This window comes from Paroedura picta, chromosome 8 (genome assembly GCF_049243985.1).
Source record: "Paroedura picta isolate Pp20150507F chromosome 8, Ppicta_v3.0, whole genome shotgun sequence".
Lineage (NCBI taxonomy): Eukaryota > Metazoa > Chordata > Lepidosauria > Squamata > Gekkonidae > Paroedura > Paroedura picta.
This window is the reverse complement of record NC_135376.1, coordinates 101736560-101754566: the sequence shown is the minus strand read 5'-3', so window position 1 is coordinate 101754566 and position 18007 is coordinate 101736560. Positions and strand designations below refer to the sequence as shown.

Below are 18007 nucleotides of genomic sequence, written 5' to 3'. Positions count from 1 at the left end.
GGCTGGCCAGAAGCCACCAAGCAATTCTCCCACGGCAGGCCTGAGTCTGCCTGGCACTCGTCACGGCTCCAGAGCAGGTCTGTGGCAAGGTGCCCTCAGGGCCTTTCAGCACTAAGGCTGTACCCTGGGGGAAGAGGAGCTCTGAGCACGTGCAGTGAGCCCTTCCCTCGCCACTTGAGCCATTCTTGCCCCTCCCGCTCCCCTCGCCAGCCGACTCCACGGAGGACAGAGCTGCTTCCCAGGAAAGCACGCGTGGGCTTGGCAGAGAGAAGGGCAGCGCCCACCGCCCTCTCCCTCTCCCTGCCCCCACCAAAAAGGCCGCCAAGGCAGGATTCCCTCGATCCCCTCCAGAGTTTAAAAAGATGTACTACAAAAAAACAAACAACAACAAAAAAACCTTTACTCACATGGAGTTTCCATTTTTGTTTCTAAAATGCTTACGCTTTTGAAATGTTGATTAGAGAATCAGCATTATAAATCCCTGTTTGCTAATTAAATAGGTGTAGGTCTATTTTCTGTTTCGGACCATGTGTTTTTTGGGGGCAAGCTAATCCAGGTGTATGATTTATGACAATTTAATAAACTGGCAAACTTATTTATATCCTGTTTTTAAAAAAAGGTAAAGGTATCCCCTGTGCAAGCACTGGGTCATGTCTGACCCTTGGGGTGACGCCCTCCAGCGTTTTCATGGCAGACTCAATATGGGGTGGTTTGCCAGTGCCTTCCCCAGTCATTACCCTTTACCCCCCAGCAGCAAGCTGGGTACTCATTTTACCGACCTCGGAAGGATGGAAGGCTGAGTCAACCTCGAGCCAGCTACTGGGATCGAACTCCCAGCCTCATGGGCAGAGCTTTCAGACTGCATGTCTGCTGCCTTACCACTCTGCGCCACAAGAGGCTCTTTTATTCTGTTTATCTTACTCAATTATGAAACACAATTTTCTTTATTCATAGCTCATGATTCTCACTGAATGAATGCTATGTATTACTCAGAGATCTATTTTGCAAATAGCTGTTTCTAAATTTTAAAAAATTAGAAAAATATGGTTGATGTTGATTCTGTAAATGTAGGCAGACGGTGGGTGGGTGGGCAGGAAGGGATGTGCCTCTGTTTGCCCCTTGTGGCCCTTCCTTGCAGACCCAGTCTGCCACGCAGCATTCCCCCCTCCCCCGTGGCATCAACTGTGTGGCCGAATGTCCTCCACTCTCTCGGTCCAACGGCCTCTGCAGCTGGACTTTCTTGCCCCACGGCAAAGGCAGAGCCACGTCCTCAACGGCACCAACCGAGCCTCCCACTGAATCTCCAGCAGTCTGGCTGCTGCTAGGAAAGAGCCAAGCCGAGTCCAGTGCTGAGAGACGATTTATTAACCTTTGCCCTTCAGGCGAGGACACGTAATAAAGCATTTTAAAATCCCCCAAAATCAAGACAGCTAAAATAGAAGAAAAGGTATCCAATGATGCTTCAAAGGAAGACAAGCCCTGATTGGAGAAAAGGCACAGGGGCTTCTTGACGAGGGGCTGCTCCTTGCCCGCCTTCGCTTGCCTTTGCCTCTCCATAGGATTCAGTGAGGCACTCTGGGACACTCTGGCAGGCCGCTTCCCGTGTTTCCCACCCTGGGCTCCGAGGCAGGAGCTCCTCCATCCGGACGGTGCACTCGCTTCGTGCCAAGCAGGAGGGCCAGCCGTGGCTGAGGTGTGCTGCGGGTCTGCAGGTGACCAGGCAGGGACACCGCCTCGACCTCTGACCTGGGTTCTCCGGCAGCGCCCTTAGTTCCATCTTGCTCTTGCCAATGAGGGAGGGGGAAACTGTGGCTGGTGTCACGGCAGCTGAGGACCCTGCTCTCACGAGCGCAGGGGCCACTCAGACACAGGGGTGGAGGAACGAAGCTGCAGCCACAGGTGGCCCCAGGGTTTGCAGCAGCCCTCGAGGCCTGATGATCAATTCAGGATGGAAGCGATGCGCATCAGGCACTGCAGCCCATCAGCTCTGCCAAAAGGTGGCAACAGTCCTCTGCCTCTGGCATTCTGCTGGCCACTATTTGAGCCAACTCCAGTCCAGACTCTGGAAGGAAAGAGAGCTCAGTCACTTGTGTTCACCCCCTGCAGGGAGGCAGCTGTTAAGATCCTTGTTTCCTATTAAACTGACGTGAAAGATCAACACCAGACACGGTTTTTATTCTGCAGCAGCAGAAAGGCAAGTTACTAATCCATAACTGAGTGAACTGAGACACTTCCAGCAAGCAGCCAGCCTAACGTCAGCCTCATGGGAGGGTGGTGCAGAAATAAAAGGAAGGAGGGGAGGGAGGGAAGGAGGGAGGGAGGATTTGTGGCAGAGGAGGAGCTTTCAGGAGTCACTGGTCTTCATCTATTTGGTTAGTCCTCAATGGGCTACTGGACCCCTGCTCTTCTCTACGGTTACGGCCAGACTAACCATCCTGATCTGTCTGCAAGGGACTTAACAGACGTTTTATGCCAGGAGGGATGCCGACTCCAGGTTGAGAAATTCCTGAAGATTTTCCCTCTGATTTTTTCCCTGACTGGGCAGAGCGGTTCCCCTCTGGAGCAGCCTCCGTGTGGCTCCAGATTACCGCCGAGTGGGGCTTCCCGGATTAAGGGTCAGCCGCTCACACCCACGGCTCAGAGGGAATGCTGGTGGAGCCTGGGGAGGGCAGGACTTAGAGTCCCTCTAAAGTGGCCACTTCCCCAGGGCAACCGATTGCTGTTCTCTGGGAATCAAGGATGATTTACTTGCCGGTTGGCCACCTGATGCCAGTCCCCAGCCTGGCAGCACAAGGGAGACTGAAGAGCTTGTTGGACAACTAGAGCAGGGGGAGTCAAACTGGCAGGGGCTGGCAGGGGCTCATGGGAATTGTAGTCCATGGACATCTGGAGGGCTGCACTTTGACTACCCCTGAACTAGAGGAACAACAAAACATGCAGCAGCAGTCTATCAAGGGCTATTCTGCTGCACTAGCAGCGATGAGCTTCCTTTACACCAGTGGTCCCCAACCTCCGGTCCAGGGACCGGTACCGGTTCGTAGATCAGTCGGTACCGGGCCGCGGCTCCTCCTCATCCTCCTCCCTGGCCGCTGCCTCAGGGGCTGCCTCGCCACTCTGCCACCGGCTCACCTTTGGTGCTCTCCAGTGTCTGCCATGGCTGGGGCTCCCCCTTGGCGTGGCACTGCACAGCTGCTGCTGGCAGTGCCCCCCAGCGGGTGGCGGGAAGTCAGGGACACTGGCAGGAAAGCAAGTGGACCAGGGGCTCAGCTGGTGGTGGCGACGTCCCTCGGCAAAAGACTCCACCACCCCCCCCGGGTCTCAGTAAAATTGTCACGTGTTGACCAGTCCCCGGTGATAAAAAGGTTGGGGACCACTGCTTTTCACGACCATTTTGCCATTTTGCCAAGTGGGTGCTGTTAATCTACAACAGCAAAGCTTGTTGCTCGGCCCTCCCAGACTGCTGTGAAACAAGAGCCCGCTGGGAAAACAAGGGCGGGCCTGAAGCTGGCATCTCGCCAGCATTCAGACCAGAGTACAAGGGCTGGGCCCGGAAGGCAGGCTTTCTAAAGAAGTATTTCTCTTCCTGGAGCAGAATTTTTATTCAGCAAAAAAATCCAGATGTCGATGGGCTTGCAGAGTATCCTGAAAGATGGCTGGGAGAGACCCCCCCCCCCCAGGGCAGAGACAGCCAAGTGCCAGAAGGACTTAGCCAACTAGGTTCCTGGAAAGCACCCCCCCCCCCCATTTTAGCCAACAGGGAGGCAAAAAGGTAGGAGGCATGTGTCTCTTTCCACCAGCACCAGAAAAATGGGTTGCATTCAGAACCAAACATACATCCCACATCAAACCAGACCCCTGGTCCATCCAGGTGAGTCATGTCCCTCCAGGAGAGGGCTTCCATGCCAACTATTGAACAGGAGATGCTAGGGGTGGAACAGGGGACCTTCTGCAGGCCATGCAGAGGCTCTGCCCCAGAGCTTGACCCTTTCCCACAGCTCTCCAGGGTCTGAGGCCTGCCACGTCACGTATAACCTGCTCCTTTCAACTGGAGATGCTCGGGATTGAACCTGGGATCTTCTCCAAGCAAAGCAGAAGTCCCTCGGGGTAAAGAAACGCATGCCAAGGAGGATGCCAGAATGAAAGGGGAAGGGAGACACATCCAAAATACCCTCCTACTAAACAGAAACAGCCATTTTGCCTCAATACACTAAAACGCAGAGGAAATGAGAAGCATCTATGAAGAATTGTCCTTGCTTCCCTGCAGGAAGAGCAGAAAACTGCTCCTTGCACGTGGGCCTCAAGGGGGTGGAAGAATCAATCTCCTTTTTAAACTGATTTTAGTTAAAAAAAACAAGCAAACAAACAAGAACCCCAACTCAGGTTTCCATTCCTGCCGGGGGATCCTCAGCCCTTACCATCACGCTGCTGTTCCGGTCACCTGTGGCGTCTTGCATCATAGAGCTAAAACTGCTGAGATAGCTCAGATTTTCTTCAATCAACTGTGAAAAGGGGGCCCTGAGAAGGACAAAAAGCAGAGAAGAGCAGCCTTGAAATCCAGAGAAATCTTTCTTACAGGGCAGAAGCAAAGAGAGCTTGCCCACAAACACTTCTGAGGAAAAGTGCTTTAAACATGTATATTTTTCAGGTGCTCAAGTTTATTGACATTTTAAATAGCATATGCTGTTGGCTAGGGATGTGCAAAAAAACAAAACCTCTGGTATTTTTTGGGTTCAGGTATATTGAACCCGAAAAATATCAGTATTTCCTGACATTTCCAAATCTCAATACCAGCATTTGAGAATGCTGATTTTTTTGGTTCCATGAGTCCAAGACATTTAGAGAGACCAAGATCCCTTTAAATGCCTTGCAATCAGTCTTCAAGCAGAGAAGGCATTTAATGGGATCTTGGGTAGCCCAAACAATAGCAATAAGCAAAACTAAAAACATCCAGCTGAATTTTTTTTTTTTTTTGGTCTTTTTGGCTTGGATTAGATGAAGGCACACACTGTGACCGTCCAAAATCACCAGCAGATAGACAGCCAGCATTATCTGGGGAATAACCATAAATTCCAGTTTCTAATATCCACATTGCAACAAATCAAAGGGTTTTAAGAGAAAAATGGGAGTACTTCCGGTTTTGTTTTGTTTTTTTGTGGGGAAGAGGCATGCTTTATGGGCAAACTGGTGAGGAAAAGTTTATTTTGTGCTCTGCCTGGGCGATTGTGTGACTATTTGTTGCTCCAGGCAGTTTTTTTTTTTTTAAAGAAAGCCCCATTCCAGGTTAAGAGAGAGGGAGACGGGCTTGAGGGCGGGCACTGGAGCTGGAAATCTTACTACTTCAGCCACTTTGGTAACACACATGTCTTGTGTGAGTGTCTTGCTGGCTACTCTCATCCTGCTAGTGCTATATCGCAGGGGTAATCCAGTTTTGTAGATTCCCTTGCAAGCGCTTTAAAATGGAGGATGTAGCATCTGGTTTGCAGATGTAATGCTGGATGTTTTCGACGGGGGGCAAAATGCCCCAAATATGGCATTTGCATAAGGTAAACCTCCCACTTCTTTAATTGGGTGCGGAATGGCCCTGAGTGTTACCCAGAGAGTTGCTTTTGCCGCCTGGCGCCTGGAGTTGGCAACCAGCCAGAAAGGAGGTGGGCAAGGCGGAATTGGGCCTGCAAGGCAAAAGCAGGCCGGTTCTGTCACAATCCCAATCAACAGGGAGGAGTTCTTCAGGACCCTCTGCTAAATGGGACATTGGAGAAGTCCCTCATACAAGATGTTCTGTACAGGAGTCTCTCCTCATTCTAATACAAATATAAATTACCGTATCCAAAGTTTAGACATGTTTAAAAAAACAAAACGACTGTCGTATTCCCTTAGGCTTACTCATTTCTAGAGGCTGCCACAGACAAAAGAGGCTGAAGTGCATTTTCTGGAGATGTTTGTGACAGCCATGCAGATGCCGGGGGCGCATCTACGCTGGAACTAGTGGGTTTCGTAGAACTCTGAGTCTGAAAAGGGGAAAAAGAGAAAGCAAGAGAGAAGTCCACAGTTAGCGGAACAGAGTCACACAAGATTACCACAAGCCAGCCGTCTGAGAACAGGCCCTGATGGACCTATCCCAGTTCCGCAGGGTCTGTAAGATGGTACTCTGCCGGCAGACTCTGGCAGAATTTGTGTGAGAGACCACTTAATAATTTGTCTGTCTCAAGGGCCACTTACCACTTTATGGTATGATTTTACCAGCCGTAAGGGACAAGGATCCAAGGAGCAGATTGTTGGCTTCACAGCTGTCACAACCCAGTCAACATCCACAGGGTGAGCAGATCAAAAGACTCCAAAAAAGAACCGTAGAGTACAAGGGGAGCCCCCATCCTATTACTGCTAACAAATTGAGCTAAGAGTCAAATCAGTATCAGTTTTAGGACCCACCAAAGGGGTGGTCGGTTTTCAAACCAATGTGAATAACTGAGCTGGTTGCGAACTAGCAGATACAATGGAGGCCATTCTATTCATCCGTCTTCAATTGGGTTCCATGGTCATTCTCACAGCTTCATCCCGAGTCCAGCACTAATTCCCCTCTGGCCATTGGAGCCACCTCCCATGATACCAAGGAGCCTCGGGGGTACAAGAGCACAGAGAGCAACCCCAACAACTGCTTCCTGGAGGCCTCTGTTCCAAATCTCCGGTCCACATAAATCCCACAGAGCATTTTGGAAACCAACAGAAGGGCTTGTCATGGTTTCTAAAACTAGAGAAGGAGCACTTACACAAGCTATTTTTAACAAATGCCAGATCTCCCTCTGCCTCTTCCCCTGCATCTGCATCACGGAACTGTCAGCCTCCTTGATATTATTCAGAGCCACTTCGATCTTTGGCAGCAGATCAATAATCTTCTGCTTACAACCTAACAATTTGCTGGGAGACAGAAAGAACATTAAGTCACTTAATTATAGAATCACAGAATCATAGAGTTGGAAGGGGCCATACAGGCCATCTAGTCCAACCCCCTGCTCAACGCAGGATCAGCCCAAAGCATCCTAAAGCATCCAAGAAAAGTGTGTATCCAACCTTTGCTTGAAGACTGCCAGTGAGGGGGAGCTCACCACCTCCTTAGGCAGCCTATTCCACTGCTGAACTACTCTGACCGTGAAAAATTAAAAAAATTAAACCCACCTGCTCCCATCTGAAAAGCAGAACTCAAACGCAGGAGACTTCTGGAGCACAGCTGCCCAGCAAACACTCAGCAGCGTGTGTTTCGGGAGTGTGAGAATCCTGGTTAAGTGCTTTAGCTGCACAGCTGGGTCTGGCCCTGAACTAGAGTACGTCCCAGTCGCATCCCCTGATGGGTATGGTCCCACAGGGTGCTGGCCTTTCTGTTTGACATCTGCATGTATAGGAGTCAGTTTTTATACCCTGCTTCTCACTACCTGAAGGGAGTCTCAACAGAGGTTTACGGTCGCCTTCCCTTACTCTCTCCACAACAGACGTTTTGGGAGGTAGGTGAGGCTGAGAGAGCTCTGGGAAAAACTGTAATAACAGTACTATCAGATCTGTGACTGGCCCAAGGTCACCCAGTGGCTGCATGTGGAAGAGGAGTGGGGATCAGAGCTGGCTCTCCAGATTAGAAGCTCTTAAACACTACAGTGAACTGGCTCTCTCGAGCAGGCGTTCTCCCAAGGCCTGGAGGCTTCCTGAGGGCTCTGGAAATGTTTCTGGAATGGGTGGGAGTTAAATAAATATACCAACCAATAAATGTGTGTGTGCATGCACACACACATTTCTTAAACATTTATTGGGCTATATGACCATATATGGTCATGTCGGCCCACCCGCCCCTCGCACAACGGCCAGTGCTGGGCCTGTGGGGAGGGGGGGGCATAGCTCTGCTTCCCAGCCTTGCTGTGTCCAATTGCGCCACTTCTGGGGTTTCTCAAAGCCTGAAGAGCATTTCTGGGGTTTCTTAATGGTAACTAAGTTGAGAAGGGCTGCTCTAAAGCAAGGAAGAGGTGGGTTTTTAAATTGATTAATTTTAACTGGGAAATTAATTTTTGATTTTAATATTTATATTTATGCTTTTGTTGTTACCTGCCCTGAGCCCTCAGGGAAGGGCAGGTTATAAATAAATTGTTATTACCCAGAAACAGCAAAGATCATTCATTATTTGAACATTTGTTGGGATTCCAGAGCCCCCTTTTTCATGCTGGGTTAAGACAAGATGCCAGTGGCCCAGACAGCCTGATGCTTCCTTTGTTTGCTGCCCCAGGGGTCTTCCTCCTCCAGGTGGCACTCACTCCCCCCCCCCCCCCCGCAGCATCTCCTTGGTGCCATTCTTCTTCCCTAGCTGCTCTTTCACTCAGGCCTCTGAGTCCCCAACCTCCCCCCCCCCCCGCCACCCTCCTTCTGCATCTTCCTCTTGTTCCAATCAGCTGCAAGGATACTGCTGCCTCTTCAAACAGCCCCCCCCCCGCCGCCTTTTTGTTGCCCCACAGAGATTTCTCCATTCCAGCCAAGCACAGGAGACAACGTCTCCCCCTCCCCCCCCCCCCCGATCCCTGGAGAGTTTCAAATTAGTTTCACTACTTTCTGCTGCCACAGCTACCGAATGAGACCTAGGATCTGTCAAGTGGAGTTTTTAACCGGTCCCACAACCAGCACCAAGGGGTTTTACGACATTCCAGACATAACTTAAGTTGCATGTTGCACACCCCTCGCCCCACTTTAAGGACTGCCTGAGCCCCACTGCTGGTGTCTGCGGAAGACACAGGCCGCCCCCGCAGGTGCTGTGAGGCGAGAGCCAGTGTCGCTGGACAGGAGGAGGAGGTGAGCGGTACCTCAGGTGTCGATAGAGTTCCTTGAGCACCCAGTCCTGGCTCTGGACCGTCTGCACGATGATCTTCACCATCTCTGTGCTGTCGCTGTAGGAGTGATCTGAAAGGAACACCTCTGCTGAAGAGACATGGCCAGAAAAAACAAACTGGCAAAACCAAAACGTGCCTTTGAAATGTTTAACTCGACTACTAGCAGAGCCTGTTAGGGTTGTGTGCAGCGGCATCGTGCCTGTCCGGTTTCTCGTCTCATAACGGCCTCAGGCCCGTTCTTCAGGGCAGGGTGTTTTATGGACTATTCCAAATGGTCTTATATATATAACTAGAAATTAAGCCCACTGCACCCCAAAGGCAGCGGGCGCTAGCGGTGTGTTTAGCTGGAGGGGCAGAAGGAAGGGAGGAAGAGAGCCGGAGAGAGAGATAGAAAGAAAGGCAGGAAGAGAGATGGAGGGAGAGGGAATGGAAGTCAGTCAGAGAGCGAGAAAGGAGGAAGGAAGGAAGGAGTGGAGGGCGAAGGGTGCGGTGGGAGGCAGGAAGGGGCATGGGGGTGGAGAACGTGGGGCGTGGAAGTGGCGGCGGAGGCAAGCAGGGGTGGGTGGGGGTGTGGGAGAGGCGGCGGAGGGTGTCGAAGGCGGGGCGGGGAAGTGGCGGCGGAGGTCAGCGTAGAGGGGGGGCTTGGGAGCTGGGGGAGAATGCAGAGGTGAGGGGATGGGGAGGGCTCGGGGTGTTGGGGGGAAACGGGTGGCGGGGATCGGCGGCGGAGGTGCGGGCAGGTGGGGAGGCCTTGGCAGGGGGTGAGAGCGCAGAGGTGAGCGGGTATGGGGAGGCCTTTGGAGGGGGGGTAGAACAGGTGACGGGAAGCGGGAGGGGTGTGAAGTGGAGGGGGAGAACGGGGAACTGAGTGGGGATGGGGAGGGCTTGTCAGGGGGGGGAGGGCGTGGGGGAAAGCGGCGGTGGAGCTGTGTGGGTGGGTGGGAACTTGCCTCGCCGGGTCCCAGGCGAATTGTGGCAGCGGTGGAGCCGGTGCTCCCAGGTCGCATTGGAGGGTAGGGTGGGCAGGCGACGACGTAGCTGGGCCTCCGGCAGGCTCGCAATGGTGGGCTGGAGGCGAAGGCGGGCTGTGGTGGGGGTGGGCAGTGGGGGAGGTGGGCAGGCGGGAAAGCGGCTTGTTGGGCTCCAGGCAAAGTTGGGGCGAGGTGGGGCCAGCGGGCCGCACCACATGGGAGGGCAGGGCGGTCAGGCAGCAACGTGAGGCTTGAAAGGGCGGCCGGCAGGCGAAGGCAGTCTCCGGTGGAGGCTGGGCAGTCGGGGAGGCGGGCTGTGCCCGCCGATTGGGCCCTCCGCATGTCAGTTCGGGGGCAAGACCCCAATCGGTGGGCTTCCTCATCACGGACCAACTCCTCCCACACAGGGCTTACTCCTCTATTTTTTACCTTGGAGCGGTTACAGATATAGGGATATAACAGTGTAGGACTAAACTGGACTCCAGGGTGGGAATTCAAGATTAAAAAGCCGCCCCGTGCAGTCGTCGGGAGCTCAGACCGTTCTGCTATGTCCATCTGCCCTCCCACTATGCCACACCACCACAAGAGTCAGTCCACGTGAGTCATGCTGCCCCCTGGAAACCTTCCCCTATAAACATCCCAAGAGAGCTCAGAGCAGGAGGCCGTCCCCTACCTGGGGCCCGGGGCTTCAGTTGCTTGTAGAGTTCTATAGCTCTTTGTTCCCTGGAAAGGGAGAAGACGATAAAGGCAACTGGACTTTCTCTCCCCAGGCAGAAATGGCTGCTTTGGAGGCCTCCAGGTTCCCCTGGAAACACAGTGTCATCTCCAGGCAGTTGGGCTGAAGGGAATGCTCTCCCCCCTCACACGAGCCCCTTCAAAAGGAATGCATGTGGCCACAGGAACCCCTTGGCTAGCGCACCTGCAGTCCCTGTTGTTGTTCGCAAAGCCAAACTGTTGCCTAATAAAACTGGAAAACCTAGCCGTCCCCCCCCCCCCCCCAAAAAAAGAAAAGTCTCACTGTCTACTTTCCTCTAAATTATATGTATGGTTCCCTGTATAGTTTCAGTTCTATGTAAACTGCCCTGAGCCTTCAGGAAGGCGGTAGATAAGCATGAACAAACAAACAAACAAACAAACAAAGCTAATTCCACTAGAAATTCTGGGCCATTGATGCCTTTGATTTTTAAGAGCTCCCTGGCAAATACTGATTTTTATTTACCAGGCCAGGCTTGAGAAAAATCACTTCCTATGTCTCTCCAGCCATTTAATTGTTCACCATTTACAGTTTCAGGCTCTATCAAAATATTCTCTATTTAGATCGTCCTGCACTTTCCAGACTCACAGGACCGATGCTGGTCTGTCTATTTGTTTGCGCCTCAAAATACAAACCGTTGCTGGTAAGGGCTGGCCATAGCACATAGCCCAGGAGGGACACGGCTGCACCACTCCAGCCCAACCTCAGCCTCTACTATCGCTGCTCATCTCTAGATTATAAGGATCAGCTCTGCAGGCAAAAATGGCTACTTTGGAGGGTGGACTATGAGGCATTGTACCATTTTGAAACCCCACCTCCAAACCCCCTCACATGTGCCTCCTGAAAAGGAAGGCGTGTCCATGCCCCCAGACTCCCCTTTGATGCTCTCTGAAGGAAATGCCTCCCTCCCCTTGGCCACGGGCTGTTAGAGGCTCCTTCACAGCAGGCCTGAAGGGAGGGGGGGTGTGGAATCCTGAGCAAGAGCAGCCATTGGCCCTGAGTGAGGAGATTCCACCAATAGGAGACTTTGTAGCCTTCAGTATATTGTCAGAAGTATGAATCACTCTTTATGTATATAGATGCTATAAACTGCCCTGAGCTCCCGAGGGAAAGGTGCTATGAAAATTAATTAAATAAATAAATGTTTTAAGGGGTACCATGTCCTTGAGCTATTAAGAAAAAGTAACCCTGCTCATCCCGAAAAGGAGGCCACCAATATAGTAAACGTGTGACACTCAAAAAATGTCTCAGGTGCTCACAGATTTTCCATGATGTCGCCTTGACGTCGTGCATGGGGGCTCCTCTGCAGTTCCACAATCTCCGTGTGCAGAGCCATGATCTGGTCGTCCAGGCAGCCAATGTCTCCGGCCTGAAAAGGAGAGGGGACTCTATACACGCCGAACTACTAATAGAGAAAGTGTTCCCCGTATCTACATATTTACACTGATCAGATCTGCATTACTGTGACTGTTTGTTTAAATACATCTTGTAAGGTTCAAAATACAGTATCCATTCCACACAGATCTTTTTTTAAAGTGCTAAATCTAGCAGAAGGTTGTGGGAAGTGCCATTGAGTGGCAGTCAAGCTATGGCCACCCCAAAGGATTTCAAGGCAAGAGACATTCTGGGGTTTGCCCGGGGACCCTGGACTCCGTCCAAGCACTGACCCTGCTACGCTTTCGAGAGCTGACAAGGTAGGTCTAGCTTGGGCCATCCTGGTCAGGGCAAAATTTAACATACAGCTAATTCTAGAAGCGCCACAACAGATTCACACCCCACTATAACTTTCAGATACTTAAGGCTTTTCTAGATATAAAGTAGGGTTGTGTGCTTCGGTGGCCTAATATAAAGGTTACAATTTGTTTCAACATCATCAGGTCATTTTCTGTGGAGTTCCACAAAACTGGAGCTCCCGAGGAAAAAGGGCCTGTTCCTAAGCCCTGGAGATGGGTCTCGCACCAGATACAGAAACCAGAATACAGTCCTGCCAAGACAAACACAATACAGACAAGCCTCTGTCCAGCTCTTCTGTCTAGATCAGCTGTTTTCAACCAGGGTTTGTGATTCCCTGGGGTTTCCTGACAGCACTGGAAGAGTTTCCTGAAGGGATGAGAGTTAATTAATTTGTTTGGTGTAGTGGTCAGGATTGCAGACTTCTAATCTGGCTTGCCGGGTTCGATTCTGCGCTCCCCCAAATGTAGCCAGCTGGGGGACCTTGGGCTCACCACAGCACTGAGAAAGCTGTTCTGACTGAGCAGGAATATCAGGGCTCTCTCAGCCTCACCCACCCCACAGGGTGTCTGTTGTGGGGAGAGGAAGGGAAGACGATTGGAAGCTGCTTTGAGACTCCTTCGGGCAGAGAAAAGAGGCATATAAGAACCAACTTCTTCTTATTATTATTGGATGATATGACCACATATGGCCATGTCGGCCTGGCCTCCCTCCCAAAATGGCAATGATGGGCCTGGAGGGGGTGGGGAGGGGAGGGGCCTGGGTGGGCGTGTCCACAGCTGTGCTTCCCAACCCTATTCGGCATGATCATGCCACTTCTGGGGGCTTCTTGAAGACTGAATAGTGTTTCAGGGGTTTCTCAGAGGTAAAAAATTCGAGAAAGGTTGGTCTAGCTGTTCCAGCCAGAAACTGTTTTGTGTATTTGGTTGTCTTCTTGCATTTCTGACCTAGAAAAAGCAAAGTAAACTAGAAGAGCTGGCAGAAAGAGCTGGAAGGGATCCTTCTCCACCTCCCCCTTCCCCCTGCAGCCTGTCATCCATCCCGAAAACCCTCCATGAGGGACAGTAAGGCCTCACAAACATGATGAAGCGCAGGGCAGGGGGCAGCAAGTAAAATGGCCTCTTTCTCTCTCCTCAGTTTATGGCTTGCATCTGTGGGAGAGAAAAAAGAGGGGATTTTACTTGATTCTCCCTCAGGGTGGCAGCCTCCTGCTCCATGGGGCTTCTTGCCCCCTTACCGCCACCAAAACTCAGGGAGGAGTCTCCAGACAAAATGGCAGGCTGCCCCAGCTTTTTCCAAAAACTCTGCCAGTAGTTCCCACCTACACCCGGGGTCTACAGGCTGGCCTTTTAGGCACAGGGTCCTTCCAGCGGTGGGACAGACTCGCACGAGTGAGTCGCTTTTCCTCCCTGAGAACCAAGGCGTGAGGGTGGGGCCAGGGCACGTGGGAGAAGATTCCCCAGAAGAAACGGCTCTTGTCTGTTAAGAAGTCAGAAAGGGCTGCGCTGTGAGAATAACGACGCCCCTCCAGTTGGCACAGCCAGTGGGAGGTCCTGGCAGCGTCCTGTGCTGCCCCCTCCCCCCCCCCCGGGGAGCAGGAGCACCCATGGCCTTTTCATCCTTCCTCCAGGAGTCTGACCCTCCAAGGCGCAGGGAGGCAGTTCAGGCCCTGACTTCATCTACAGGAGAAGCTGCCAGACTTCTGAAAACCGTCAACGATGAGGAGCACCCAGGGCAACAGACCTCAGGCACATTGGCGGCTTTCCTACGGAGCCCGAGGCCCCGCTGCCCTCCTCTTCTGCATACCTGTTCGCATTGCAAGGCCTTCTCCTCCATTTCTTTCCAGGCTTTCAGCATTTTTTCAGATGCTGAAAGAAACACATTTCGATTAACTTCAGAGAAGCCACAGGCAACATGAGAGAAGGCACCTAATCAAAAACTCCAGGAACGTGAAGTAGGGATGTCAGTGAATTTTGCAGTCGGACACATTTGGAAAATAAGGTCCCGCTCCATTCCAGGCTAAGGTGCAACCACGCATATTCTGGGGAAATGACGAGTCCTCTGGCCATCTCAAAATTGTAAGACAATCATGGCAGCATTAAAAATCCAACACAGTTAATTTAAACTTTATCCTATTTGCTCAGATATGTCATCTTCACATACTGGTAACTCAAGGAAACAGCCAAAAACGAATGGCTGCCATTCAGGCAATAGCTGGCAATGAACAAAGCCCCACCTCAAGATGCAGAACTCAGTTCTGAACAACTGAGCCTGGATCCTTTCTAAGAAGGCAAATGCAGTCTTGGGCAGCATCAGCAGAGACATCACATCAAAATCTCAAGATGTCACAGTCCCACTGTGTACTGTGTACATTGGCTAGATCACACCTAGAATCATCGAGCTGGAAGGAACCTCCAGGGTCATCTAGTCCAACCTCCTGAAGAATGCAGGAAATTCACAAGTACTTGCCCACCACAGTGACCCCAATTCCATGCCCAGATGACACTCCCCCCCCCCAGAACTACTGGCCAGTCTGACCTGGATGAAATTCCCCTCCTGACCCCAAGTGGCGATCAACCCTCCGTGCCCACCGACTCACAGTCTGCCTAAGTTCACAGAATCTTTGTTTCGCTTTCAATATAATCATGATCAATTTATGTCAAATACCATCAAGCCTCTGCTTAAAAACTTCTAAGAAGGAGAACCCACCACCTTCCGAGGCGGTCCTACTGAGGAATTGCTCTAACTGTCAGGAGTCCTGTGTGCAGTTCTGGAGGCCTCCCTTCAAAAAGGACATGGACAAAATGGAGAGGGGGCAGAGGAGAGCGACGAGGATGATCACTTGGGGACCAAGCCCTGTGAGGAAAGGCTGAGGGACGTGGAGGAGAGAAGGCTGAGAGGGGACAGGACTACTCTCTTTAAGTATTTGAAAGGTTGTCATTTGGAGGAGGGCAGGGGAAGGTTCCTGCTGGCAGCTAAGGATAGGACCCACAGTAATGGGTGTAAACTACAGGTAGAACAGTACTGGCTAGATATCAGGAGAAAAGTTTTCAGTGTCAATGTGGTTCAGCAATTGAATCAACTGCCTAAGGAGGTGGGGAGCTCCCCCTCACTGGCGGTCTTCAAGCAGCGGCTGGACAGATCCTTCTCCTGGATGCTTGAGGCTGATCCTGCACTGAGCAGGGGTGGACTAGATGGCCTGTGTGGCCCCTTCCCACTCTAGGATTCTAGGAGTCCAGTTCAGCAGGGGAAGGGGCTGCCTAAGGAGGTGGGGAGCTCCCCCTCACTGGCGGTCTTCAAGCAGCGGCTGGACAGATCCTTCTCTTGGATGCTTTGGGCTGATCCTGCACTGAGCAGGGGGTGGACTAGATGGCCTGCATGGCCCCTTCCCACTCTAGGATTCAAACAAAAAAGTGAAGGAACTGAGGCATCACTTTGATCCTGTCAACATGAAACATGGAACAAATATGTTGTCTAAGTTTGACATAACAGAATCAGGTAACTGTTTGAGTTGCCTGTTTCACTGACGTCCCCCTCAAACTATTTCTTCTTCAAGAACTCCATGCCAGAAGGGAAAACAGGCCAGACTTGGTCCATGCGTCATTTTGACGGCTCTTTAGGTGCACAAGAAGAACCCCATGCTTCCTTGCTTGTCCTGGTGTCATTGGGGGCAGGGACATGCTTTTCAGGAAGTTACAGGAACCCCCAGGAGTCAGACAAAGGAAAGCAGCCGCCCTGGAGCTGGGCTGTCGGCAGAAGCCTTCCCCAGAAGGTTCCAAGAGGTGTCCCCAGAGTTTAAGAATTCCTGCAAACACTTACATATCCCGTAGGTCATCTGGTCACTGTATCTCTCCAAGTCGAGGTGGATGCTCTGTTGGAAGAACTTCAGCTTTGCTTTTAACTGCTGGGATGCTGACACCATGTTGTTCTTCATCTTGGTCAAGGTGGCATTGTACCTCAGAAGACTCAGCCTGCACAAGTGAAGCGAGGGTTTGGGTGTGTGCATACAGTTCTCACGTGTTATCCAGAAACTGATGAATGCACATGAAATGGCCTTCCACTGGCCTATCAAGGTCAGTATTGTCTGCTCAGACTGGCAGCAAATCTCCATATTACCTACTACTTGGTCCTTTGAACTGGAACTACTGGGGACTGAACCTGGAACCTTCTGCATGCTGAAAGTGGAGGTTCTACCATTGAGCCACAGCCCGCCTCCAGATACAGATGGGGAAAGGAGAGCCTGCAGTGAGTGAGAAAGCCTGCCCTGCTTATTACTTAACAATTATTATTCTCTCTACTCTCTGATTGGGTGTTGAGTCTCTGTTTCCTAAGGGGAGGAGCCCCGGGACCTCAAGCCACCTCTTGCAAGAGATGTGTGAGGTCACCTGCTCCCTTCTGGCTATTCTGTCCTGAACTGCACATGCATCCAACCTGCAACACTCTGAACTGAAACATTTGGGCAATCAAGTACGTTTTTGATCCAACTCTAGTAGAAAGCTTGCATTCCACAGATTCTGCAGAACATGCTAAAGCCTTGAATACAAAGGTCACAACAGCAAGAAAGGACACAGGATATTAAACGTTAGTTCGCAATGCCAACATGGAAAGTAGCGGCTCTGGACAACATGAAATCTTTCTGGCCACTCAGAAGTCCTGGCTTGCATGAAGTCTAGAACCAAGGCTATGAGCTGGATCACTTCAAGCAGGATTAGGGAGGGCAGGTCAAAGTTCACTAGAAGTTGAGGGGCTTCCAAAAAGGCCCAACAGTATTCCAAAGGGAGGAAGGGGGCCCCAGAGAACGGGAGAAGGAGCGCTTCTTGCAGACGTGTACACAATGGAAAGCGCTACCCAGCTGCTCTGCTCTGGCACGTTCTGTTCCGGAAAATCCTGGAGAATGCTCCTGAGTAGCAACTGCACTGGGACAAACAGGTGAACGGTTGCTCCTTTGCAGGAATCAAGGAGGGGCTACAGGCATTCCGGTCTGCACCGGTCTCCTTTCCCTGCTGATCCTTATGACTTTTACAAGGGGAACTTACATTGCAGCTCTCTGCCCCTGGAACAGCCGGCTGTAATCTTCTTTCAGCCCCATCACGTAATGCAGAGCTTCAGCCCATATCTTACGTAGTCGTAAAATGGGCAGTTGAATCTTGCTGTCTTGTACTGTGTGCAAGGAGAAAGGGAACGGAATGGCCATTACTCTGGCATCTATTGACTGACACGGTGGCTCCATTCAGTAAATCACCATGCTACATTGGTGGATCTAATCCACAAAATGGTCCTGGCTGGGGACACTTTCATCTAGAGATGCCATGAACAGACAAAACAGATCTTTCTACAATTCTGAAAAAGCTCTATGTTTGCAGAAACATGTGAAATCTTTAAAATATATCTTTAAAATGAAATCATTGGGTCATTAAAACAAACCAAAATAATAGAAACAGTGCCTATAGTTTCAAGAAATTTCCGTTTTCTTTGTGTGGGGTTGCATGGCAACAGCAAAAGTATCACCAGCCTTTCAAGCCTTGGTTTCTTATAGCACTGATAAAACTGTTCTGACCAAGCAGTAGTATCAGGGCTCTCTCAGCCTCTCCTCCCTCACAGGGTGTCTGTTGTGGAGAGAGGAAAGGGAAGGCAACTGTAAACCGCTCTGAGACTCCTTTGCGTAGAGAAAAGCAGCATCTAAGAACCAACTC

At 51.2% G+C, this 18007-nt stretch overlaps 1 protein-coding gene across 1 annotated transcript in view; it reads right to left on the bottom strand.

Moving 5' to 3' along the window:
• Positions 1–1347: 1347 nt before the first annotated feature.
• The window catches only part of CHUK (component of inhibitor of nuclear factor kappa B kinase complex), a 39179-nt gene continuing 22519 nt past the window's right edge, over positions 1348–18007 (bottom strand). Inside the window, exons 12-21 of the mRNA XM_077351023.1 lie at positions 17351–17474; positions 16134–16285; positions 14121–14182; positions 11843–11952; positions 10503–10552; positions 8832–8928; positions 6768–6915; positions 5884–6008; positions 4416–4515; positions 1348–2062 (exon numbers count right to left, since the gene is read on the bottom strand). Coding sequence (XP_077207138.1) covers positions 2036–2062; positions 4416–4515; positions 5884–6008; positions 6768–6915; positions 8832–8928; positions 10503–10552; positions 11843–11952; positions 14121–14182; positions 16134–16285; positions 17351–17474 — 995 coding nt within the window. The 3' untranslated portion in view covers positions 1348–2035. The remainder of the gene's footprint in view (positions 2063–4415; positions 4516–5883; positions 6009–6767; positions 6916–8831; positions 8929–10502; positions 10553–11842; positions 11953–14120; positions 14183–16133; positions 16286–17350; positions 17475–18007) is intronic.